At 42.1% G+C, this 27,393-nt stretch overlaps 1 protein-coding gene across 10 annotated transcripts in view; it reads right to left on the bottom strand.

Annotated features, from left to right (window-relative positions):
• Positions 1 to 27,393, bottom strand: part of GTF2I (general transcription factor IIi) — a 101,987-nt gene that overhangs the window by 34,280 nt on the left and 40,314 nt on the right. For 4 of the 10 annotated variants that reach the window (XM_014608042.3, XM_059717319.1, XM_014608035.3 and 1 more), the window contains exons 11-20: positions 23,118 to 23,177; positions 21,864 to 21,920; positions 18,291 to 18,353; positions 15,879 to 15,980; positions 12,568 to 12,633; positions 9,318 to 9,501; positions 7,685 to 7,743; positions 6,362 to 6,433; positions 1,716 to 1,899; positions 1,379 to 1,437 (exon numbers count right to left, since the gene is read on the bottom strand). In XM_014608042.3, the coding sequence (XP_014463528.1) occupies positions 1,379 to 1,437; positions 1,716 to 1,899; positions 6,362 to 6,433; positions 7,685 to 7,743; positions 9,318 to 9,501; positions 12,568 to 12,633; positions 15,879 to 15,980; positions 18,291 to 18,353; positions 21,864 to 21,920; positions 23,118 to 23,177 (906 nt within the window). The remainder of the gene's footprint in view (positions 1 to 1,378; positions 1,438 to 1,715; positions 1,900 to 6,361; positions 6,434 to 7,684; positions 7,744 to 9,317; positions 9,502 to 12,567; positions 12,634 to 15,878; positions 15,981 to 18,290; positions 18,354 to 21,863; positions 21,921 to 23,117; positions 23,178 to 27,393) is intronic. The other 6 variants (XM_014608037.3, XM_014608045.3, XM_014608040.3 and 3 more) reach the window with 5 other exon arrangements.

Consider the following 27,393-nt stretch of genomic DNA (forward strand, 5'->3'; position numbering starts at 1 on the left):
TTATGATCCCAGCACATTTAATAGTTTTTAATAAATTAAATGGTGCAATGCTGCTGTCTGGAAGATCCTGCATCCCTCACGGGTTTGCGGAGGCTAAGAGAATTCTATTCCTGAAGGCTCTCATTCCTAGCCCATCAGCACGGCGGCTGAACAGTCAAAAAAGTGCCACAAGCAACATGATTAACATGATTCAGTTCTCTCTCGCTCTCTTTTTCAGCATGGGTGAAAACTGTAGGCATTTTTGGCTCCCCAAATCACACACCACTTATCCAAAGAATGTGCCAATGGAATGGAATATAAGAGGCCACAGTTCTCCGTCCTGTGTTATAACCATTCAAGGACTCACCTTCTTCAATGAAACAGCCAGGTCTGAATTACATGCTATATATAGCAAGAAAATGATTAATGAACTTTTAAGAACATCTGTATTGCCATTTCCAGGTGGTCTCCTTGCTTCAGGTATTTAAAAAAAAAGAAATCCTGAAAGATTTATCTGGATTTTCTCCTTCACTCAAAGAGGTCAACAGAATTCCATAAACAATTAAGATGCTGATCCAAAGTCCAACCAAGACGGAAACAAGCTCATTGATTTCAGTGGACTTTTGAACAGGCTCTAATAGTTCTTCTTGGCCACTGAAGTTTTCCAATGTCTTAAAACAGATCCGTTTCGCTTTGAATGCCCTCAGTGATTAGCTAGCCACCATCCATAATATTTTATAACAGTGAGAGCCAACCTTTTCGGCACGTATGTCACAAATTAAGCCCTGTGCCCTCCCTGAGTGCAACACCCATCTCCCTTCCCCTGCCTGATCTGTTGTTCTGGTTTCTGCTCCCTGCCTTATCTGTGGCTTTCTCCTTGCTCTCTCCCCAATCTGCCACATGCCACATGTGTAGGCTGTGCCATTATGGCAATATGCCACAGGCTGATCATCCGTTTTAGAAGATCTTCAATTATGTCCATGTTAGTCTTTTAGAAACCTCACAGAAAGCACACCAGCTCCCCCCATCACCACCAGACCAGGATATACGGCTCAAAATTTACTTTCAGCAGCTCCCTGTAACCCCCAAGCTGCCCCCATGCACCCTGTTAAGCAAAGCAAAGAAGGTTAAATTTCCTTTCAATTAAAATATATTTATCAAAGAGAGTGGAAAACATCTTGTAGGTAATTTCTAACCAAACAAGATATTAAAAACTCCTTCAAGTTAAGTGCAGGTACTTTACTTAAAAGAATTTCTCCCATATTTATACAGGTTGAGCCATTTTTTCATGCACAGACTTCACAAAAAATCATTCTGGTGGTGGTATTCCATGATACAGGTGTTTGGATATGATATAGGGAAAGCTAAGGAGAAAACTTGCATGCAATATGCATCTTACCTGGCGTATTTGATCTTGGCTGAGTAACTTCTGTTGGACTGAGAGTTAGTAGTTCTGGCCTGTAATTAAAATGCAGATAACCCAACTGTTCATGCAGTTTCTAAATGATAAGCTCTTTCCGTCTTATGAATCTACATTTTGATTTTAGTATTACTTATTTCACATTGCCATCAACCCAGGCAAGGTACTATATGCATATACAAGATTTCTGCCTGAATCTCAGACACCAGTATTCTTTGTAGTTGGCAAATACTTGGCTTTACAAAGCTGAATGCTTGTTTTGTGATCTCATCAGTCTCTTGCTTTCTTCATGTTATGCCTTAAAATGGTCACCCACCTTTTGATTATAAATTTTATTCTGTTGCCCACTTGAATGATTTTCTCCAGCCGAGGAATTCCATACCAGGATGGGCTCCTAAATGGAATGTTCTCAGGAAGACCTTCTACGTAGAGATCGTTGGGGTGCGCTTCAAACTTCTGATATGGTACAGCCTTAGGCTCAGTACTGCCCAGTGCCTCAGCTGTCGGAACAAAAATTCAACATGATGAATCCAATGACTCACCACTTCAGATCATATTTCTATAAAAAGTGCTGCTACAATTCTGGGCCATTATGTTAATAAATGCTTAAAGATGTCACAGCAAAGAATATCCAAATTCACTGAACTCCAAAGTTGTAAGACACTCAAAACGGGATGGTCCAACAAGGGAGACTTTCTCATTCTTCCTGAGAAAATCAAGGCAATCAGCTAGTAATCTTAGGTACCTGCACATGAATGCACAGAGCCTAAGAAACAAGCAGGAAGAACTGGAGGTCACTGCACAGTCACAGAACTATGACATAATTGGAATAACAAAAACGTGGTGGGATAGCTTGCATGACTGGAGCACTGTCACGGATGGGTAAACAGTTTAGGAAGGACAGGCAGGGGAGGAGGAAGAAAAGATGCTCTGTACGAGTTACACTGTATGAAGCTGGAGATAGGCCTGTTGAAAGTCTCTGGGTTAGGGCCAGAGGGGAAAGCAACAAGGGTGATGTCATGGTGGGGGTCTGCTAAAGACTGCCAGACCAGGAAGAAGTGGTGGATGAGGCTTTCTTTGAACAGCTAGCAGAAATTTCCCGATCATAGGCCCTGGTTCTCAGGGGGGACTTCAAGTCACCCTGATATGTGCTGAAAGGGCAATACAGCAGTGAGCAGGCAATCCAGGCAGTTTTTGGAGTGTTGGGGACAACTTCCTGGTGCAAGTGCTGGAGTGGTTAACTAGGGGGATCTCGGCGTCATAGCAGACTCCAAGATGAACATGAGCTGTCAGTGTGATGAAATCATCAGCAAAGCTAACTGCACTTTATCATACATCAGCAGATGCATAACAAATAGAACCAAGGAGGTGATACTTCCCCTCACTGGTCAGACCACAGTTGGAGTATTGTATCCAGTCTTGTGTGCCGTACTTCAAGAAGGATGTTGAGGGTCCAGAGGAGGGCCATTCATATGGTTAGGGGCTTATGGGACAAGACCTATGAGGACAGTATGAGGGACCTGGACCTCTTCAGCTTCTGCAAATGAAGGCTGAGAGGTGATCTTGTGGCCGCCTACAAATTGATTAAGAGGATGCAGCAAGGCATCGGAGGTGCTCTGTTCACCAGGGCGCCTCTTGGGGTAACAAGGAACAGTGGTCACAAACCGACAGAGAGCAGATTTAGGCTAGATATCAGGAAAAACTTCTTCACGGTAAGGGTGGCCAAAATTTGGAGTGGACTTCCAAAGGACGTGGTGCTTTCCCCTACCTTGGGGGTCTTTAAGAGAAGGCTGGATAGGCATCTGGCTGGGGTCATCTGACCCCAGCGTTCTTTCCTGCCTAGGCAGGGGTTCGGACTCCATGATCTGTTGAGGTCCCCTCCGACCCTAGCATCTATGAATCTATGAAAGGGCCTAGCTCAGTCCCTGATCCCCAGTCAAGGGCTTCCCAGGGACAGCATGGGGCAGGGAGCAGAACAGCAAGGGCTGGTACTGCTCAAAGCCACAAAGCAGCAGGTGGGACAGCTGCAGCTGGACTTATGTCCTGGTGCTGGAAAAGAGTTGCAGCTGGGAGAAAGCTAGTGGGGGCAGGCAGGCACTGCGAGTCAGGAGTGAGGGGCACTGGTGGGGCTATGGGTTGAGAGTGAGAGGCAATAGCAGGGGCAGGGCACTGGCATATCAGTGCTGCTCAGCAATGCACATCCTGGTGAGTGAAAGGGGTAGGGACAGTCCTGATTTTTCCATGACAGAAAACCCAAAAGTAAATGCCAAAGTGTATAGATATTTAGAATCCATTTATTATGATGATAGAGGCACTGGTTGGTTTCCAAATTGCTTTAAACTTGTAAATATGTCATAAAACACTGCCCAACTTATCTCTACATATAGTAGTGTTTCATTTTAATAGCAGAATAACACTATTTTGGGTATTTTAATGAGAGAATTGCAATGTTTAAACAGGAAACACCAGGACCTCTGCTGGTGAGACAAGTGGCAAGACCTGGGCAGAAGAGACTGTCCAGGGCCAGCACTGGGGACCCAGCTGGAGGGCAGACAAAGTGGCTGACCTCTCAGCCATTTGGGGCCAAGATGACATGCTTTGACAGTTCAAAGTGGGCCACCACAAGAAGCACATCTTCTGAGTGATATGGCAGAGCAGGGGCACCGCATCTGGGTCTGGCAGGCATGCAGCCATGGGGCCACAGGTCCAAGGGGGTGGATGCTGTTGCAGGTGGCAGAAGGTCACAGCCAGGCAGCAGCCCCCACTGCCAGACTGCTGCAGTGGGTAGAGGGTGCAGGGGCTAGTCCAGGCTAGGGTGGTTCAGCAGTCCAGCTGGCACAAGGAGTAGTGTCCCCAGATAAAAATTGACTGGGCCCAGAGGTGCTAGCCCCAGTCTCTTGCTCCCCCTGGCTGCAGATCTGAGAGGACCTGGGGAAGGGTCAGTTTGCCCCAAGTGGCACAACATGCTCCACACACCAAAGTGCATGTCCAGGCAAGTGAGTCGAAGCAAAAATCTGCAGCACAAATTTGTGCCACTCCTATCTGAGCTGCTGCAAGCGCACATACCTACATGCGTGGACATGCCCATGGCAAGCAGGAGAGGTCCTGGGCAACTGGAAAAGGACAAATATAGTGCCATATTTAAGAAAGGAAAAAAGAAGGATCCAGGGAACTGCAGATCAGTAAGCCTCACCTCAGTCCTTGGAAAAATCATAGAGCAAGTCCTCAAGGAATCCATCTCAAAGCACTTGGGGCAGAAGAAAGGGATTAGGAACAGTCGGTATTGATTCACCAAGGGCAAGTCATGCCTAACCAACCTGATTGCCTTCTACGATGAAAGGACTGGCTCTGTGGATGCGAAGAGACCAGTGGATGTGGTGTACCTCAATTTTAGCAAGGCTTCTCATACCAACTCCCACAACATTCTCAAAGGCAAGCTAAGGAAGTATAGGTTGGATGAATGGACTGTAAGGTAGACAGAAAACTAGCTGGACCATAGGGCTCAGTGGGTAGTAGTCAGTGGTTCCACGTCTAGTTGGTAGCTGGTATCCAGTGGAGTGCCCCAGGGGTTGGTCCTGGGGCTGGTTTTGTTCAATATTTTCATTAGAATATGGGACGGAGTGCACCCTCAGCAAGTTTGCAGTTGATACTAAAGGTGAAGGGGGTAGTTGATACGTTGGAGGATAGGGCTAGGATTCAGAGAGTCCTAGACAAATTGGAGGATTGGACCAAAATAACTCTCATGAGGTTCAATAAGTACAAAGTCCTGCACTTAGGACAGAACAATCCAATGCATCAGTACAGGCTGGGGACTGACTGGCTAAGCAGCAGCTCTGCAGAAAAGGACCTGGGGGGTTACAGCAGAAAAGCAGCTGAAAAGGAGCCAAGAGTGTGCCCTTGTTCCCAAGGCTGCTAGGAGTGTTGCCAGCAGATCAAGGGAAGTGATTATTCTCCTCTACTGGGCATTGATGAGGCCTCATCTGGAGTACCATGTCCAGTTTTGGGCCCCAAACTACAGAAAGGATGTAATTGGAAAGACTTCAGCGAAGAGCAACCAAAATGGTTAGGGGGCTGGGATACGTGACTTCTGAGAAGAGGCTGAAGGAACTGGGCTTATTTAGTTTAAAGAAGACTGAGGGGATTTAATAGCAGCCTTCCACTACCTGAAGCGGGGTTCGAAAGAGGATGGAGCTAAACTGTTCTTGGTGGTAGCAGATACAGAACAAAGAGCAACGGTCTCAAGTTGCAGTAAGGGAAGTTTAGGTTAGATATTAGGAAACACTCTCTCACTAGAAGGGCAATAAGGCACTGGAACAGATTACCCAGAGAGGTTGTGGCATCTCCATCCTTGGAGATTTTTAAGACTGGGCTGGGATGATCTAGTTGGAGCTGGTCCCGCTTTGGGTAGGAGGTTGGACTAGATGACCTTTAGACATCCCTTTCAACCCTAATTTTCTAAGATTCTATGCTTCTAATTTCTCGTATTCTTTTCATCAGGTAGTCAGCACGCAGTGCCAAATTAATATCAATGGACCTGCACAGGCGGGTGAGTCAGAGCAAGATGTGGCCCAGAGTTTGAAACTATTTTGATACAGTACCACACTAAGTTTTGTTTTGGGGGTTTTTTTCATTCTTTATTATTACAGAGCTTCATGTTCCTTAAGCTGAAGGAAATGCTCATCTGCAAATATTCCAATATTCATCTCAGGAGGGCCACAGTGAATGAAGTGGCACATAAAAGTAACTTGTGTACTGTGAATTTGCTCCATCAAACAAACAGAGCACTAAAAGATCATTTTTTCTCTCAACTTTCAGAATTTCAAGCATCTGCAAAGTTTTCCTTCATCAGAGGTCTCGTACATTTGTATCTCCAAAGGGCCTTCTTACAGATACACAAGACGAAATCTACCTACAAAAAAATAAATCCATGCAAAAATCCTAAAATTCTAGAAGTGCACTTACCAAATTTCTTACAGAAAAGCTGATCTACCATTTTTCTTAACTTGGTGATTCGGGCATACCATTCTTCCTTCACTATAATAAACAGTAACACAGAACAAAGATAACATTCCTTAATTGTGTTCATTAATTACAAATCTGTAAACTCAAGTGACAACAAGAATTGTATTGTTATTAGTCTTCCCAACCCCAAGGGTTTCATGAGACTTGTAATAGTCATACTAATCGAATTATGCCACAACAAAAAAAAAGGACAATTTTAAGCATCACAGAAATAAGGAGGGAAGTATGTTTAGCATACTGTCACCTATTAAGTCCCTATAACAACTCAGATTTGGTCTTGCAAGGAGGAGGGCTGTTTACAATTTTAGGGCAGTTGGTAACTTAGCTCTGCAGGAGAGATGGTATACCTGCATACAAATAGTCCAGGATGAAACAGTATCCTTAACTCTTACTTGCTTTACTTCTTTTAGACCCTTAGTGTTTGGTTTTAATATAACTTCTTAACATTTGATTTTCTTTAAATAGTAGCCTATGGCCCACATGGAACATATGTAAGGTGCACCATTACAGATTCTTAGTCCTAGGCTCTCGTGCCTCCTAGGCTCCCTGAACTCTGGAATTCTCCAATATTTATTATTAAAAATTCTTTATTCATTCTCTTAGTTCACAGTTGACAAAAAGCATCTGGGAGGTAGGAGGACATATCTAGATGCTACCACAGCTTCAAACTGCAAATTAACTTTTTTCCACAGCAAGCCCTACTCTTCCAACTTTTGAGAAAAAATTAATTGGAAAAAATGGATGTGGATTATAATGAAGATGCATGTTTGTATTCTCGACTGAGTGACAATTTCTAGCAACAGATTTAAGAATGGAAGCCAAAGAATACGTGTGCATTTTTTTGAATATTTACTGGTAAAGAAAGAATCGTAGAAAATATTAAAGCTTTTGCACAGCCATTAGATAACCAGCATCTGCATTATTATATTTTCCTAAATAACCCAATCTTGCATTTTTAGTGAGTACAACATTAATTCAAATGTTCTAGGCCCCAAACAATTCTCTAACCACTAAAATGGCATAACTGTAGAAACTAACATCTTTTATTTCTACCTTGTAAATTTAATCAGGTGCTTGCCTTTCTAAATGAGATCAAATACCGTGAATAACTAATAACAGTTCCAAAAATATTTCCAGGAAGAGGACTTGAGACCTCTCTACAGTATATGATCAGCAAATAATAGCATGTACCAGACCGTGAAAGACGCTCAAGGTGCACACCACTCAGACCGCCGAAAGATGGCTAAAAAATGTATGTCTTACCTCCTGCAACTGGTTTGTCCAATGGTACATCTTCCCGTGTTGAATTCAAAAGCTCATGTCTGAAAGATTTTTAAAAAAGTAAATACGACTATTTGTTACAGATGTAGGTTTAAAAAAAACACATTCAGGATCTGCAGCATCTCATTCTAATTAATACCAGCACTGGTTTACTCCTAAAGCTTCTGGCTATATCTACAGCAAACTTTTTTGTTAAAATATGCTGATTTTGTCAAAGGAGATAGAACAATTTCTAAAGGCCAGAATATACTCCTCAGTCACTTCCGTGGAAATAGAGGAAGAGATCCAAAATAAATATCTGACTTTTTGATCTGAAAAATGGATATTTTACCACAATGACTGGTTGCATATAATTTCAAATACCTTTTGTTCCACACTAGAACAAAGACAAACGTTAAATACAAAGAACTGCTGTTCTCTCTAACTCACTCTAGTTATCAAACACAATAGAAGATGTAAAAAAGTAAAAGGACTGCTGTACAGTATTAAAATCTTAGTCCTGAAACCATTTTGGAGAAAAACAGGGCCCCTGGCACATTTTAATTTAATGCCACAATGAGATCCATTCCCCAATGCCAATAATTATACCTCCTGCCGTGCCACCCATGCCAGAAAGGAAGAATGATTCTTGGGATTGGGGAACAGATGAGATCAAATCAAGTCATTGTTACCTGCAAGTGCAGGGAGAGCCTGGGATCCAGACCTGGAACCGTCGGGGGGGGGGGGGGGGGGGGGGGGGGGGAAGGCTAACAATTAGGTGATCATTAGAGATCTACTTAACTTGCTACATTGCCAATTTCTCAAAAAAAGCACAATCTGGGATTGTCCGCAAAATGAACAACAACAAAAAAAAGTAATAACAACAAATAAAGTGAGAGTCAGCTATCCTCACTACCAGGAGGGAAAGGCACCAGTTGGCGGGGCAGCAGACAAGATTGTGGCTGCCCTCTAGTCCCTCCCCAACCCTCCCCTCGCCAGGGTCTTTCCATCAATCAGCACTGAGGGTAGGGCCACAGGAAGGGCAGCCAGCTCTCAAATTAGAAGCTGCCACCTCATCCCTCCTCCCCCTAGGCCTCTCTGCCATCAGTGAAATCAGCTCCACATGCCACAAGTGGGCTGCAAAAAACCCTTCTTGCCATGATTTAGGTAGGTCCCCAGTAATCATCAACCCCAGTCCAGACAGCCCGGAGTCCAATTCAAGATCCAGGGATCAGGGCCAATAATCAGCCCCAACCTCAGACAGTCCTGGGTCTGGTTCACCCATGGGGGTGAACTGTCAAAACCCCATGCCTAGCCACTCTGTTTGGGTTGCTGAGTGTGTGGGAACAAAGGAGTCACATCAAACTACATCTAATGAGGATCTGGTCCATCAAATTGAATTAACTTCTACACAAGATCCTACTTGACAATAACATCTTTGTGACATCACACCTGTGCTTAGATGGTGCTTACAAGGCTCAATAACTAAGCTGAGCAACACAGCACACTAGAAATTATTACTTTGCAGCTCTGGCAAGGAGTAATCTATTGGTAGAAACCAATCTTCAAATTCTCAGGGAGAGATCACACTACATACAAAATAGTAACACGTGGTAACAAATGCAAAGCTCCTTACTTCTTTATCACAAACCGTATCCGCTCCTTTGCCAGTAGTATCCTCTCAAGACGAGGGATCCCATAGGTGGAGGGCCGTCGGAAAGGAATTCCTTCTGGCAATCCTTCTACGTACAAGTCTTCAACGTGCGACTGGAAGAGTGGATATGGGATAGACACCGGACCTTTTGCTTTTATAGCTTGAGCTTTAAAGTAAAGGAAAAATAAAACCATTAGCATAACTCGTTACCTACCTAACCTATTTGCTTAGCACCAACTGAAATAATGCAAAAGCAAGCATACAGGCATTAAATACCTTTCTATCACTTCTAAACATGTAATCACTTTATTTTGCAATTTATGCTTTTAACATATGCTTTAATAAGAACCTCTCCAATTCACAGTAAGCTATGTAAAAAGGTGGGGGTCTCCTCTTTCCCCCAGACTCTCAGCGAAAGGTTTATAACAGGCCGCACCTGGTCACATTACTTTGGATTTGCATACTAATACATTGTGCAGTGTCAAGAATTGTTCTATGTAGCAGCTATGAACTTTGCTAGTGTGCTTATTTGTGTGCAAGAGTCAGGAACACAATAAATCTGTGGGTCTTTAAAGTGAATTAATAAAGATCCACTATAGGCAAGAAATTAATTAGTTAATACGGCAATCAAAATATCTCCTTTATAGCCAATGCCAAAAAAAAGGGACTGGAGTAATGAAATCTGGAGAGAGAAAAAAAAAAAAAGAAGTGAAAAGCAAACAGTGCATTCACACAGAAAATCTGCTCAATACATTTTTACAAATAGAAGGACATTAATCACATCCACATACCCAACTGGCAAACACTGGAGAACAGTGTAATGGTCTGCAAATGCCAAGTGGGCTAGTTGCTTTGTATTCATAATGGTATGCGGACTAAACCCCAACCAACAAGAACTCTGTTACTGACTGGTCTGTAAATAGTTTGGTGAGTTTTATTGTGTACAGTCTTGCTATGAAAATCGGACGCAAGAAGTTAATTGAGGAAACTTTGAAAAAAAAACACAGCTCGGTTCATTTAGATCTGGATAGTTCACAACCTATTTACAACTGAGTTGCTGAATTAAGATCAGGTCACCCTGTTATTTGTGGTGGTTTTAATTCAAAAGGACACCACTTTGATCAGTTGGAGCTCACTGGCTATCCTGTACAGCTAAATAGAGAAGTGACACCCTTTGCAATAAAAAACACAGCAGACAGACAGCTGTTGCACTTCACTTCAGCTATTTACTATGCTGTGAAAACCACTGGATACTCTGCAAATCCTCATTTTCACAGGGGGATTAAGGAACCTAACCCTGTGGAGAATACAGGTTCTACTGTTCTTCAGGTATTAGTCCTACATCCTGATGCAGAGTCTAATTAAAAACGTTAGAAAAAACTGCAGAGTCTAATTAAAAATACAGTTCTTACAGGCCCTAGCTGGAGCGAGGCAAAAGAAACAAAGTCCGTAAGATTCAAGGAAACAGAACACATCGTATATTCAGAACTAAATTCCATAAAATGGAGTGGCATGCCCTTCCCTGAAACTTTTCACGTGTGTTAATCCTTCACAAGGGAACATTTATTAATCTTAGAGCTCTGCCAAGTTATCCAATGATGAGGCCACAGCGCTAAGGAGGTAGTGCTAGATGAGTGCTGAGAAGCATTGCAAACCCAAGACAAGGAAGGAAGCAAGTTTTTGAGACCAGATGGCCACAGGGAAGCAGAGAAGGGAGGGTGAGGAGGAAAATCACCAAATTCTGAATCACTACACAGCACCAAGAAAACCAACTTCTGAATGACCACTGGAATCCTGTCTAAATAAATAACAACAGATATGTTTTTACAAGTGAAAAATCTTTATTTTTCTTAAATCAATAAAATGTTTTAGCAGATTCTCTCATCTTCAGACAGAGCAAAGATACTATCAGCAGTGCAGTCTGAAGTGATGCTTCCCAGGTTTGAAAGCTTACAATATTTGGTACTTGATTTTAAAAAAAAATGAAAATTTACTACTATTTAAGTCCACATTCATCAACCAAGGAATTGTTTTTACATGGTCTTACGATTACATTTATTTTACAGCCAAACACAAAACAATGTGTCTACCATTTACTACAGAGAGTTTAGCAATGCTTGACCCATATAAAGTATTTTTCACTTAATTAGCCTAAAGTGCTTACATAATATTACAAACAGCAGACAAAGTTCTCGACATCCATAACTCACTGAAATATTTTTGCACACATCTCCCCTAGATAAGGTCAGTTTAATTGACCAGATACATTGTCTCTCTGCCCTCCACTGAAATATGGCCACCTCTAAAGATGGGAGTTATAGCATGCACCTGGCCCAATGTAACAAGTCAGGTAGCTAGCAAAGAGCAACCCTGTAACCACTGAAATTATAAGAAACTTTTAGACAGTCTGCAAGAAACTGCCTAATTAAAAACTAAGTGGCGCTACTAAGATCAAAACTGCTCTCTAGTATAATAAGTTATATTGTGGGTCAAATTCTCAACAGCTTTTATTCAGCATAGCCTGGTTTCAGCCAGGGCTGATTAAGGCCAGCTGAGAATGTGGTCCAGGTTACTTAATAGCTGGTGAAAACTTCAGTTCTGTGTAACATCACAGCAAAAGGGTATCAAAAATAAGCATAATTTTTAAATAAAGCAACAACCCTTGCTCAATAGAGGTCACTGATCTGCTCTCCGGAAGACATAAAAATATTTAAATGCACATGTGGAAATACGGCCCACAGTCTGACACACGTGCTTCCTTCTCCCTTCAGAAGTTGCTGACAAATTTATCTAAGCAAACAACTATTGGTAAGCAAGCACCTGCCGTCCCTCAATGCAACGGATATAAAAAGACCATTTCATGTAAGGATGCCATTTAACGAAAGATCAATCATATTATGAGGAAAGCTTGAGCTTTCAATTATGGATGGCCAAATTTAGAGTTAGAACTCTGGATGTTCAGGATGACTGATATAAAAGAAAAGAAAATCAAGGTTCACACAGAGGTGCCCAAATAAGGCATCGGAGTTTGAAAATGCTAGCCAAAGTTTTTGTAAAAGCAGAGATATTTTCCCCCCCACCCCCGGTTTTAAAGTCACACTTGATATTTAACCCCTTGATGCTGTCAGTCCTGGTGCACTCTAGAACCAACAACAGGACGCATGCCAAAAGGTTGCGACTTCCCATCTCAAAGGGCTAGAGGAAACTGTTTGGAAGGGAGTTTAACACGTACCATATTTTCTTTCAAATAATTCTTCAACCTGTTTTCTCAAGTCTGTAATTCGGGCATTCCATTTCTCTGAAAAGAGAAAAGGAGGACGGATTAGACAACAAACAAGACTAAGCTTTTCACAAAAAGACTGCTCTACGACTGAAGACTGGAATATGCAGTGCGCCTTTAGAGCTCACGTGCACGCAGATGCTTGTGGGGATCTGGCAGACATTCTACATCTCAAGATTTATGCATATATTACCAGAAAAGGGGGGTAAAGGGGGGAAGGACAGAATGAAATGCTTAAGATTACCTTCAAAACCTGTGCAGATGTCAAACCAAGTTTAAAAAAATTAAAGGACAAAAAGTTAAACCTAAAAAGTTAATCCAAAAAAGGGTTCTCTAACATCAGCAGCTCATACCACCATTGGGGGTAAAGCCAATTTGCAGTAGCTGTTGACAGTTATCTACGTCTAGGGACTAAAAAAACCCAAAAACAACAACAAAAACCCCAACCCTTAATTAGGGAAGCTTGATAAGGTTTATACTGGAGTACATTAAGTTGTTTTGGTGTAAATCTGTAAAGCTACAGAGGGCAGGTGCCATCCTCTTCCTTAATTCAACATTTGCCCAAATCTGGATGCTGGCCAGATTTGCTAAACAAGCACAAATTCTGAAAGATGATGCAGGCTGCAAAACGCAGAAGATCCAAATCCAACTGTGCGTTCCTTGGAAACCTGGAATTAACAGCAGCATTTTAACCATTTTGGCTATTTCTTCTAGAGAGTGTACCTTGGTTTCACAGATTTTAGTGTCAATGCCTTTAGGAAAAGGCTGCACCTGATGCCAAACGGCCTTTGGTGACCATCTAATAAGCAAGAATGGAGAGGTCAAAAGAAAAAAAAATAATAATAATAAAAAATAATCAAGCTACACTGATATATTATACCTCCCTTTGCTGAAACACAGGTTTCAGGTTCAAGTTGATATTTTAAACTTCATTTCAAAGTGAAGCTTCATATGGGCATATATAGGCAACGCACCATTCAGATGACGTTTTTAAAGATTATAATGGATAAGCAACTCCTTTGATGTCAAGGAAAGGTTGCGTTTCAAAATTAGGTATGAATAAGGGCTTGCCTACATGGGAAAGATTTTTTTGGAGTGTTGCATTAACACACAAGAGCATTTTATTCTAGTTGTCTGGCATCTCATCCTGCATTAATTCACCTGCTCAGGAAGCAGTTACTCTATTGAAGACAGATTTTTTTTTCTCTTCCGGATAAGATTTAAGATCCCTGTGGACACATCTGTATTATTTATTCTGCTTCTGGTAGTCCTTGGGCTCCTATCACAAACTGCACAACTCCTCAACCTGGATCAGCCGGTTTATCTGGATGCCCTCTACTGCTGTCAAGTCCTTTTGATCTGCTATCAATCCCTTGTTTAAAAGCTGGCGAGCAGCTAGGCTTGCAGCTTTGTAACTCTACCTTGTGGCACAGAGCCACACATTGTAGTCCTCATGGTCCCATACGGACCCAAGAGCATTGGGTGGGTAAGGGGAGGGAAGCTGGGTGCCACGTGCAACTCTAGGAGAGAAGGAAGTGTGGTTATTAGGCTCCCCAGCAGAAATCCATCTTTTGCTGCATGGAAAATGTCTCACAGGAATCCTTGCTGTAACCATCAGATCTATTGGATATATGGACAGTTTTGGAAAGGACCTCCTGGGAAAGATGCTCAAACAACTGCAGACTGCAATCAGGAGAAAAAACTCCCAGACCATCAGCCATTTTGGGCACAGCCTCACACTACTTGGTTGGCTTCCATCTTTACCTTTAGCATCCTCAAAATGGCATCCACACAAGAAACTTTAAGCTGTCAAGAATTGATTTCCTTGAAATACTGAACTGAACTACCAGTGGCCAATGTGCTGCCACACCAGTCTGTGTGGGTCTCCTTCTCAGCCAATTTTATGATTCACCCCTGGGATGGCAGCACTAGAGGAGGTAAAACATCAAGCACACTACAGTTCAAGAATATTTATTTGCAAGGACAGATGCAGAAAAAAAAAGAAGCAGCAACTGAAAAAGTACTTTGGCTCACAGTAGGCACATCTACACAAGATGCTACGTTTCCGCTGTGACAAGCTAGTGATGTAGCATCGGCAGGCACTAACCATGATGCCACTGCTACTGCACAACAGCAACAAACTACTGCACAGTAATTCGTTGCTACTGCACAGTAGGGTCGAAAACAACCCATGTGCTCCCGACATGGCACAGTACCAGCAGGTACTGCACAGTCAAGCACATGTGTAGACACTCCCAGTGTGATCAGTGCCCCAAGCTTTTTACCTACCTTTACAAGTTAGAGGTAAATTGCCAAAATTAGGCTACAAAGACGCTTTAAAATATGGAGGGACACAATAAGACATTCGTATGACTATATTAAATCTTCAGCATTACTAATCCATTTGAAACCAGTTACTGAAAAAAATCTGTATTTCACTGTAATGCATTTCAGGCTACTCCCTACGAGTTAGATGCAGAATTCAAGGCTAAACTACTGCTTGAATTTGGCGCATGCATTATCCAAAGCAATACAGAAGCCTTGGGGCCACCGGATCACCCTCAGCACTGCCCAGTAAGGGAAGCAGTACCCAGAGCACAGGGGCGGGGGAGTGTATTGATGCACTTTCATTGCAGCTATTTCATGTTAGTCATAATGGAAGAGCACGAGCAAAAATTCATTTAAAAAAAACAAAAAACAAAAAAAACCACACACAACCCACCAAAGAAAAACAAATAAAAAACAAGCATCTTTTTCTGTGTGGACAAAGCTGAAACCAGGTTAGCCACTGTAAAGGAGTTTCCCCTCTTAGCACATTCTTGTTTCATTTTAAATGTCAAAAGGAAGTGACCTAGGCTCTCCAATTGTCCATCAAGCTACAGTGAAAGTGCCTGGTCCCTTTATTTCCTTGAAAAATCAAATGAAAAAAGTTGTTTGCTCCTACTTTATGCAATTACCTGGTTACTAGTGTTTAAATTGTTCAGCCTTGTTTCTTTCCACCTATTATAGTTGCTGAATGAGTTAAACGCTACAACTTGATAGGTCAAAGTTTTTCTTGTTAGGTGATCATTTTACATACATCATTATGAACAAATGCAGGCAGCTTATAATTTTTGAACGGCACTAATATAGCTACAGAAACAAAACTTCTTTCAACACAACTCAAAGTCCCACAACCTGCTCTTATGCAGTACCACTGCACAGCACAAATTTTTCAGAAAGCAAAAGACGAGCAAAAGAAGATCCTTCATTCTGAATCTTACCAAAATTGAACTCTCTCACTTTTCTTCTCCCAGTATTGGCTGCTTCATTTGTCGACTCCGTGTTCTTCGGTCTTTTGTTGGGTGGCAAGTAGTCGTCATCATCTGAAAACAAAGAAGACCTCACCAACGTTATTGCAAAGACTACTGTTTGCCATGCTGAAAGTATTCTCAAATTCAAAAGCTCTAACTGCCTGGGTAAGGGCTCAAATTTGCAAACAAAAAAACCCCTTATGCGACTAACTCAAAACACCACCTGCTTGTATGCGAGCCATTCATAGGAGCAAGAGTGCCAGCATGTGGCAAAATGTAGCAAAAGCAAGATTTAGGTCATGTCTTCCTGAAACAGATGTTCAATGTACCAAAAACCCAATGGTGTTCTTAACAGACACACTAGGTCAAAGTCACAACAAAATACATATTTACTTTACATATTTATGATCAACTGGAATTCATTTCACCCTTCTGTCTTGAAGCATATTACCGGATGCTGAAATATCACGACTTTACATATCACAAAGCAAATTCCACAGGAGTTTATGGTACTTTTGTCCCTGTGGAACTCGAGCTTTTCAGAAATCATTTTAAGCCAATATTACACTAAAAAACAAATTACTGTCTAAAGGTGGAATTTAATTCAACAAAATCTCAACAAATCTAGGGTTGCTCTACACCAACTTTTAATTCCATAAGATTCACAGATGTAAAACATTAAAATTGGGAAAAAAGACCCATTCAATTTTGTTTCTGTGCTACAAACATCCCTTCTGGGGGAACTAGTTATGCTAAACACACTTAAATAAGCCACAAAAATAAAAGTGAAAGCAGCTGATGACCTCAGATTTTACCATTCTGATAACAGAAGTTTAGCAAACCAACTAACAAGTCCAAGACTACAGCAGAACTGTAGTTTCTCTCCTCCAGCACAATGATTTTAGCTAGGGAAACCTTTCCTGTTGGCAATGCCTACAATCTGAGAGAGACAATTAAACTAAAGAAAGAAAACTGAATCCTACCTCTTGCCTGGGATGGAAAAAGCTGAAAAGATGTTGGGAACCCCCTTACCTCTCTTTTGGGCTCTATAAAAGGAGTCTTTGGGCTCTATAAAAGAAGTCTCAATGAATTACAGCAGAGGACTTTAAAAGGTTTTTATTTTAATGAGAAGCTTTAGAATATTTAAATTATCTGTTTCACTGCAATAATATCAGAGTTATATTTTACTGTTGGACCACAAGTTTAAATGTAATCCCAACACATGTCAACTCCATCCTAAAAATGTACTGCACTGAAAAACATAATTGCTGAGGCAATTATTTTGCTGGGACCTAATCTTACTTACCATAGTGGTAGGCATATAGAAAGCCCACCCAAAAAACACTTTAGGCAATGGTAGCGCACCTAATTCAGTTTAAAAGGAAAAAAAGGTTAACTTCCAACCCATTCAAAAGTAGCTTCAGTGATGCTCCATTACGATTGCAACCATCTCACTGAACATAAGGATGAAAAATATCAAAACTAGTTACAACTGTTTTTTCTCTTGCCAAGTGATTTCATCAACATCAGACAAATAGATTAACTTTCCAATAACTTTCTTTGGTACAGTTCAAGCTATTGATAATTAGGAATTTGTACATGAATGAAATCAGTTTAAAAATTCCAGTTTTAATTTCTGTAAGAATGAACATTCTAAAACAACCTTTTAAATTTAACGTAACAAAGTTGTAAAGTAATGACGCTCGTACTCTTACTGCTAGAAACATACGTACAAAATGCAATCATTCAAAACCTAGTTTAATGGGCGCGATGAGTATGCTGTTTATACTGAACTTCTGACACAAAGCAGGCTTATGTGACAGTATGTCAATACTGATGGGTGATCACTGTTAGTTATCAGCAGGGAGCCTTCAAATGCGTTTCCAATGGAAAAACATGGAATTTCCATTTTTACAGAAAATCCTTAGAATCGCCAGAGGAAGAAAAAAGCTGACTGAAAAAAAAAATGCTGGCTCCCTAGTGGGAGCAAATGGGTCTCAAGCCACTGCAGCAGCCCGCCTGGGGGGGATAAGCCACCAGCATGCAGGAAAGCAGCCAAGATGGTGGCCACCTGCTCCTCTCTCCACTGCTGACTGGCCAAGACAGCTACCTGTTGTGCAGCCCTGCCCTCTTCCACCAATCAGAAGCAAGGGGCAGGACCACCACCAAGCCCCCTCAGCCAATGAGTGTTGTGCGGGGCTCGCCATGGAAAAAATATGGATTTAAGTTTCAACAGAGACTTAAAAGTTTTTTATCATGGAAAACTAGGATCCATGATTATCAGGTGAAAGAAAATTATATGAACGCTCTATTAGCAATTGTGAAGGCTTTTATTACCAAGAGAAGGCAAAATATTGCAATATGGGAGTTGAAAAAACTCACCTTCAATGGTGACCTCAACTTCAGGGTCTTCACTTGTTTCGGAAGGGGCGTGCTGAGACGAATCTGGAGTGGAAACAAACAACTTCTGAATAGCACATGCCATCTAAAGTATTGTCACCCCAAACAGTCAGCAATTTAAATATTTAAACTGCTGCTTCTCAAAAAAGGCCCAACAGCTTAGATGCAAGTTTTAAATTCACAGAGTACACAAAACGCAAGAACAAAAGACACTTTTAACGTAAGCCTTTAGACAAGGGAAAGGAAATGAGGATTATGCAGGCTACAATGCATGTGCAGCAGTGCAGAGTCGGCATTAATGACAGTCAGAAATTCCTTATTCCAGGCTTAACAGGATTAATATAAATCATAAATATTTTCTCATTGTTATCAGGGATTACTGAAAATATAAACAAAGGCTTTCTCTCCCTCACAGACGCTTTATTTGCTCTATCGTTCACGTAATATTGTCAGACTTGTACTGATTACATTACAATAATTTTCATAAGACTACAACATCAACAGTGAGAGGACAGAAACAGAGCCAAACTAACTTCAGTGGGGCAACATGCATCACTGCAGTGACCAGGATTTGACCCACCTGTATTCAATGTTTACAGACAGGGAATGAATTAAATTAGATCCTGATAAAATAAAGAAAGGGAAGCCAATTTTGGTTTTAAATGCTTTAAAAATACAAACTGATACAGACAGTACCCCTTTCTGTTTTAGGTAAAAACTGCTAAAAACTTGTGCATATGGAAGAACGCTAAGAGTGCCAAGAGGGAAACAAGGGGTGTTTATACAGAGAAAGAGAGAGACAGAGTGCATGTGCGTACAAGGGGACGCTCGAGAGCCACTCTAAAGCACCCAGAGCATCACATGTATCAGCATCCCCACGCCGAAAAATGACAGCAGGGGTGCTTTAACTAAAGCTCGTTGAATGAGCTTTAGTTAAAGCACCCCTGCTGCCATTTTTCAACACAGGGACCCTGATACACGTGACACTGGTCTACTGGAGTTACTACGCTCCAACAGACTCGATCACAGCACATGGGAGCAGCCTCGCTGCACACGTATAGGCACCCAAGATGTGCTAGTCTGACAGGGAGTCAGGAGTGAGGATACTCCCTTTGTCATTTCTCTTCACTTGGCACCACAGATAGAATCAGGATCCACAACTGATACATCTTAAATAGATCATACTTCAACTCTGCCAAACCTATCATCTTGTTCACAGAAAATTTCCTGTGACAGCTGGATCTAATTCAGGTAACTCACAAACTAAAGCATGGTTAAAAAGGAAAGGTTTGTGGTATCCCAGTCCTTTACCAGAAGTGAGATGAAAGCGAAGTTGCAAGAATTGAAATAGATGACACGGGGTGATCATACAAAGACTTTTCTAAGAAATATCAGAGCAGTCCAAAATTCTTTTTTCTTTGGATATTTAATAAATATACAGTTATGGTGAATTTCATGGAAACAGAAGAACAACCACAGAGGATCAGAGAATGGCTCATCTGGTCCATTATCCAGTTTCTGACAGCAGGTAATTCAAAGGAACATGCAATAGATCATACAGTAGACTGTCATGGAGTTATGAAATACGCCACAAGGAAATTTCTCAGTGCTGTGTCGATTAGTGGTTAGTTTATGCCCTGAAGCAAGTCTTATTAAGTATGAGTATCATTATCAATTGATCTTTTCCCAACCTTTTGGCACCAATTAACTTAATGATAACTTGCGGCTATAGGCATACATTATTTAGCATTTCCTCTCTTCAAGTCTAAATTTTAGAGTTCAGTTTCACCATCTCTGTCGATTATTATGACGGAAGACAAAAAAATTCCAATTTACCACTTCTCCGCCCCTCCTTTTTTTAATCCTAATGTACAGAAACAGCCACCACCCTTTTCCAGTCTCTTTTTATATAGAAATTTCTCCCCCTCTCTAATCATTTTTGTTACTCTTCTCTTTTGTATTTGCTTTGTCATATCTTCCAAGGTAGAATGACCATAACTGAACACAATATAACAGCTGAAGGCATAATATCTATTTCTATAGCAGTAATATAATATTTACAATCCCATTCTTTATACACATTAACTTTTTTTGTATCATTGCAGATTTTTTCCCCTGACTGTAATGATGCTTAAGTTCTTCCGCAGCAGTTTCACACAATTTAGAATCCAGCACTGTATTGTTAAAATGATCCCTTCTTATTTATGTGCACAACCTTACACTTACCAAAGTTGAATTTCAGCTATTATCATGCTGCCCATTCACCCAGGGAAGGTGGAAGATGGGGATTATGATTCTGCACTGGTGTTTTACCACTATTGAACTATAGTGTGCTCCAGTGTTAATCTTTTGCTATGCTGAAAACTGACCATTGATTTCCACTGGGCTTCTATCTCCTAGCCAGTTTCTCACTTGTGTCAGCACTTTTTCAGTACTTATGAGTAAATCTCTTTAATAATTTCTCAGGAGGAAATTTGTCAAAGACTATATAGAAAGCCAAACAACATCTATTGATTCTTCTCTTTTACGGGCACATTCAAAGAATTCTAACCGATTAGAGATGCATGATTTTCCTTTAAAAAGCCACACAAGATTGCCCATTCTATCTATCTAGCTGCTCCTTTTACTCTTTTAAATTACAAATCAATTGTCCTGGTACTGCAGTCAGATTTAATTGCATGTAATTTCCTGAACTGGCTCTAGGACCGCTAATAAAACTTCAGAGGCCTAGATAACCACTCACTAAAAACTAAGGTGCAACTTTCAGTATTCCTACAGAGAACCTGTTCTTCTGAAGTTAAATGAAGGTTAAAGGCAGAATTAACAAAACAGGAGCCAAAATTGGGTATTCTTAGCAGAAGGTCTCTGGATATGAACATTGGTACTGCCAGACAAGAGGTTGAGCCAACCTCTTATTTCACTCAGGCTACTACCCAAAATTCCTTTTTGTCCATCTAACAGTTAAGAAAATTGGCACTGCGCTTCACAGAGCAACACACCTGGATTATGTTCTCTTAATAAATTAATCTTATTGTTGCAGAAGGGAAAAAACAGAGGACTTGTTTTTCCTTACAAAAGACACCCAATGCACTTCTAAAGATTAGTGGCATCTACATGCTATGGTAATTGGTGATATTTGCCTCTGAAATGAAAACGATGATGAGATGGACAAGAATGAGTATTATTAACAGCATAAATTGCACACAAAACCCACGTGGGTTCATGATTCAGGACAGGGATTCAGCTACATAGAATGGAAGCGACTGGAAGGACGATATACTGCTGAATGTATGTAATAGCACTCAGATGCAATGGCGATGGGCACCTTACAAATACAATTAATGATTTCAGAAAGATCACTCCCTCAACTTGTCCACAACAAGCCTCAGTATCATGATTCGGAGAGGGAAAAATCCAACCATTTGGGATGAGAATGGTTGGAAGAGGAGATAGCATACAATTTGTACTGAGGCGCCATCTATTCAATAGTTCTTTCTTTAATCCTTTCTAATGCCATTACTTCATTTTCAAGATAAAAAGTTTCATATCTCTAACCTTCTACCGGTATTTCCACATCTGTTCCTTCACTGCAATCGGAACCCTGGTGGCTTCCTTTAGACAAATATAAAGTAAAACATACCATAATAAAAACACAAAAGAATGTGTGTTAACATTAAATATTCAAACAAGTATTTTTGTAAACCAAGTTCAAATCCATAAAGTCCACACAAACTGATAATGTCTATTTCAACTCTGAAAATTAAAGACTCAGGAAAGTAAAAGCTCACTGATCTTTATAAAGCAATGTCTGGCTTGAGGGATAAAAAAAAATGTTTCTAATATTTGCAAATGGGCAGCACAATATTTTTAATACAGGTAGGGAAAGATGAAGTATTTGAACGGTTTGAGCAACACCACTTCAAGCGTTTTTCAAATCTAGAAAGAACTACCCTCACCACAACACATACACACTTCCCATTTTAGTTTTCTTCCTATCCTTTCTTCCAAATTAAAACAAAAATAATTTAAGGATTACAGTTTAAACTGGACGTAACTGGAGTTTATGAAAAAGTTTATTAAAAGCATAAATTCACTGCAATGGAAACGCACACACTTACATTTTCAACAATTACTAACATAAAGTGGGACCAACTTGTGATATCTTTAAGGGATTTAATTTAAGAGACAGGTTTAAAGAAGCAGAGTACAGTAAAAGCTGCCTTAATCGGCACTTTACAAGCTGGCATACTCCATTAACCGGCATGCTGGCTTGTAAGGTAAAATCGAAACCAGAAGTGCCCACCATGGCAGTTCCAGTTTCACCGAGCCCCCAGGGCAAAGCAGCCTGTGCTGCCAAGCCCCCATGGCATGGGGCATAGCAGGCTGCGTGTGGCCCTCCTCCCTGTCTCTCGGGGCCCAGTGGGAGGGGCAGCGATGTGGGGGGAGGGGCGGTGACGCCCCAGATGCAGTGGGAAAAGCGGCAGCCCAAACAGGCAAAGATGCCTGCTCAGGCCTCTCAATTAACCAGCATATTTTGTTATCCAGCACCCCCATACCCAATGAGTGCTGGATAACAAAGCTTTTGCTGTATTTATTCATCAGGATCCTCTTCCATTGCATGTCTAAGCATACACTTAGAAATTAAGGCACCCAAAATCACTGGCTCCTTTTGAACACTTTTTGGCACAAAATATCAACTTTTATCTTAAATCAAAATCTTAACAGGAGTGCACTGAAAGGCGGAAATTAGATGTCCAGACATTATGGCTGCTGCAAGAAATAGTGCTAAAATGGAACTGAAAGATATACCTGTGTATGTCTTTGCAAGAGCAATCTTTTCATCGATCTCAGATGTTTCTGAGGGGCCTGCTTTGGGAACACAAATTAAAAAAAAAAAAAAAAGATGTCACTTTTCCAGACATTAAAATAATGTACTAAGCCAAAATCTTTTTTAACTTCTTAAAGATTTTGTCAGTTCCTATCATTAAAAATTTACTGCAATAAAATTATGCATAGGGAAGATTCAGTGGACACATGAAGGCACTGACTGCCCACTAACAGGCATGTGGGCTGAATAAACAAGTATTTCAGGCCTGAGCCCCACAAATGGAGGCATGGTGCTTAACCAACAGCCACACTTGGATCCAACTGCAGAAAATGCAATCGTAATGACCACGGAAAAGACTAAATATTTAATGAACTGTATAATCAAAAAATGACTCTCCTTGAATGTCAGTGTAAATTTACCATTTACAAGAAGTTAATGGGCTAACTTTGCTTTAAAAGCCTCAAGTTTTTGTAATGGCTTTTTTTTTTTTTTTTTTTAATTTTCACATTTTTCTTTCAAATAAATTTGAACTCATTTGAGCTCATTTATGATTGATTAAATTTCTGTTTCCAACAACTCTCTCTGACTATATGACTTTCACATCTACATTCAAGAGACGGTCTGAAAGTGGCAAACATCATTTCAAATGCTGAAATTTATGAGAATTTATAAAAAATGCTTTTAATTGCATGGCTCTTTTCAAGGCTAAGTAAGTAGAGCCCTAATAAAAGCTTTTACAGAAATGAGCATACAACCATTCAACTGACACTTATATTAACACCCTTAAGCCTTACCACTTAATGACAAGGCACAATAGAAAAACTACTTCAGCTAGCCTGAAACATGCTTTATTTTAGCATAAGACTATTCTACTTGCATTTGCTCTATGTCTCCCTGCTGTGTGAGCAAAAGATCTTTTATATCAGGAACAATATCAGTGCACAAAAATAGAGCACACTTGGCATACTTGGACTAACTGAATGCTTTGATAGTGGGGGTTTCGTCCTGTAACGTGCATCATTTGTAAATTAATTTGCAAATACAATCAACAAGTTATCACACCCCTTCAGAATCTGTAGTCATTTAGGGGCAAGTTTAAAAGAGCACTAGACCACTGATTTTAAGAGCTTCATACTAAAAAAAAAAAAAAAAAAAGACATGCAAGCAGCACATCATAGTTCTGCCCCACAATCCCCCAATCCAGTCCCGTGATCCCAGGCCCAGCACCGCTCATCCCACTCCTGGATGACACTTCCTACCTGCCCACAGCCCCAAACCATCCGCCCAGCCAAGCACACCCTGCTTGCAGGGGACCCAGGCCAGTCTCCATGGAGAGCACCCCATCCACTCCATCTAGCAGCCCCAACTGTGGGTGCAGAGCAAACAGGCTTCAGCATCCAGGCAGTGGGGCCAGGTCCAGCAGAGGTGGCAACACTGGCAACAGCAGCCAGGAGCTGCTGTCGCCAGGGCTGCAGGGAAGCAGAGTCCAGCTGCTGTGCCACCCCATCCCCACTGCACACCCAGAGTCAGAGGGACTGGCTGCATAGGCCATGGCCTGGGCTACCCCCTGCACTTGGGCTGTGCAGGACCAAGGGACCTGCCATGGGCCGGATAAAATCCCTTGATGGGCCACATGTGGCCCACGGGCCACATTTTGCCCGCCCCTGGCTCTAAGGAGTCTGAGAGATTTTGCGGATGCGTCCAATTTTAACACTGTACTTTCACCTCTTGGCATCCAGTCATTTAATGATTCTACAGTACCTGAATCTAAAAGTAGGGAACTTCAACTGTTTTTACAGGGTACCAGACAGACCCAATCAAGCAGTCCCTCTACATCCAGAACTCCCAACAACTTCAGCATATCTGGCTACAGGAAGCAGAACTCCTCAAACAATTCTAAACATCCACTTGAAAAACAAGAAATAACAAGGTAAAACAAAACATCTAATTCCTTATTGCTCAACTGCATGCTAAAATTACTATCAGTGACTCCTTTGAAAAAAGTTGCTGTTCTACTATCCCACTTAATCTGGTGGAGTCCCAACCCAAATCCAAAACATTATACACCTCATCCATAAAGAGGAGAAACAAAGCCTGCTGGACACACTAAAAACAACTCATTTTGCTTATCCAATGAGATCAAGACTGACTGGCTGTTTAATTTGCAGAGATAAGAAAGTGACAGGTAAGAGTATAAGTCAACAATTACATGGCAAAAATGTTTCATGCACTGGGGGGCTAACTTCCATAACATGAAGACAATGAAAATCAAACTTGTTAATTAGATAAAACTGACATGGTACTTCTGTTACTTTTGAACATCATGTCATTTCCAAGGTCTTAAAGTTGCAAGAGAAGGATCAAATCCTGGACAGAAGAGTGGTATTGAAGCTTAATTCATTAATATTTAGAAAAAAAAAAAAATTGTAGATCCTCAAATGAAAACGTTAAAACATACTGTATCATAAAAACACGTCTTTAGTATAACACATCATTTAGTTTTAAAGCTATAAAAAACTATAGATGCTATTACTTCCACTGTAGCTTTTTAAGAAAGATTTAGAAGGTTGAGAATTAACAAAGGAAAAAAGTCATGTTTCCCCCTCTTTCTGCTACTCCAGGTAATATATTTGTTTGAATTCTGAGAGTTCAGATTTCTTACTCCTAATGAATTATGCCCTGGAACAAAACATGTAGACATCTGTCACCTATCAGGACCAACAGATTAATAATCTGATAGATTATCCTGGTTAACTATGGTAACTTCTTTCATCACTGAAGTAGCAGATGATGGTATAGGCGAGTGTCATTGTCAGGTATCAGCAGTGTTCCACATTTTCAGTTTGTACCTATTTTCACTGATAAATTCCCTGATTTTTTTTACTGAAGTTATTCGGTTTTTACTGATTTACACCCGTTTGTCAGTTCACTCAGTTTTACTAGGTACAGTAAAATCCCTGTTAACTGGCACCTGTGGGGAATGGCTAGGGGGTGCTGGTAAGCTAAAAGTGCCGGTTACCCGAGGCACAGGTTTCCGGCTAGACGCAGAGGTGAGGGGGGGTGGCAGCAGCCGCATGCTGAGAGGGGGGCAGTGGCTGCGTGGGGGGCCAGGACAGGATGGCTGGAGCTGCTGCTTGGGAGTACGGGGCTCCCAGCTCTGGCCCCAGGTTGGACAGGAGGGGCTGTGGGAATCACTCCTGGGGTTGGTGGGTCCCAGCTGCAGCCTGGTGGCTCCAGCTGCAGTCCTGCCCTGGGCCCTAGGAGCCCTGCCAGGGGAGGTGGGACGGGGGGTAGAAGAGAGCGCAACCCCGTTCCCTGTGGCAGGTGCTGCATCCGGCCACTCTGCGCCAGCCCACAGGGCTGGAGCCACTGCCTGGGGGTGCGAGGTTCCCGGCTCTAACCCTGGGTGGGGCGGGATGTGCCAGTGCCAGGATCGGGGCTCCCCGCTCTGTGTCCGGCCACGTGCCACTCCCCCAGTCCCTGGGCTGCACCATGGTGCAGGCAGGCGGTGTCAACTGCTCCTGGGGCTGTTGCAGCAGGGGTTGGGGTGAGTGGGGACAAGCTGAACCATGCCCCACATCCCCCAGGGCTCTGCTTGTTCCCACTCACCCCTACCCTGCCGCACCAGTCCTGGGAGCAGCCGATGCCAGCTGCCTGCACCACAGCATGACCCAGGGGCTGGGGTAAATAGAGACAAGCACAGCCTCAGGGGGTTCGTGGCACAGCGCAGCTGCTCCTGGGGCCGCTGCAGCAGGGGATGGGGTGAGTGGGGACAAGCTGCACCATACCCTGTGCCCCCCAGGGCTGTGGTTGTACCCATTCACCCCAGGCCCCGCTGCAGCGGCCTGCGGATGGCTGAAGCCAGCTTGCAGAGGGAACCAAGTCAGTGGGTGCGGGGTGGGGGGGCATGGCTCTTACTGCTATGTGCACCTCGGGAAGGCTGCGGGGCTGCACCAGACTCCCCCAGGGGAGCGTGTGCCCCTGGATCTGCATACCAGACAAGAGCAGGCTAATGCCCACCCTGAGCACCAGGAAGAGCCCGGTGCTGCCGCTGGCCTCAGCCTGCAACAGCAGCCTGCTCTTGTCTTGCGCGCAGATCCGGGGGCACACGCTCCCCGGGAATAGCCTGGCATAGCCCCCTGCCCTGCAGCCTCCCAGGACCGCTGCAGCAGGGTAGGGGTGAATGGGAACAGGCACATAGCAGCAAAAGCCGTGTCCCCCCAGCCCCGCATCTACTGACAATTACCTCCAGTTTGC

This window comes from Alligator mississippiensis, chromosome 14, assembly GCF_030867095.1.
Source record: "Alligator mississippiensis isolate rAllMis1 chromosome 14, rAllMis1, whole genome shotgun sequence".
Lineage (NCBI taxonomy): Eukaryota > Metazoa > Chordata > Crocodylia > Alligatoridae > Alligator > Alligator mississippiensis.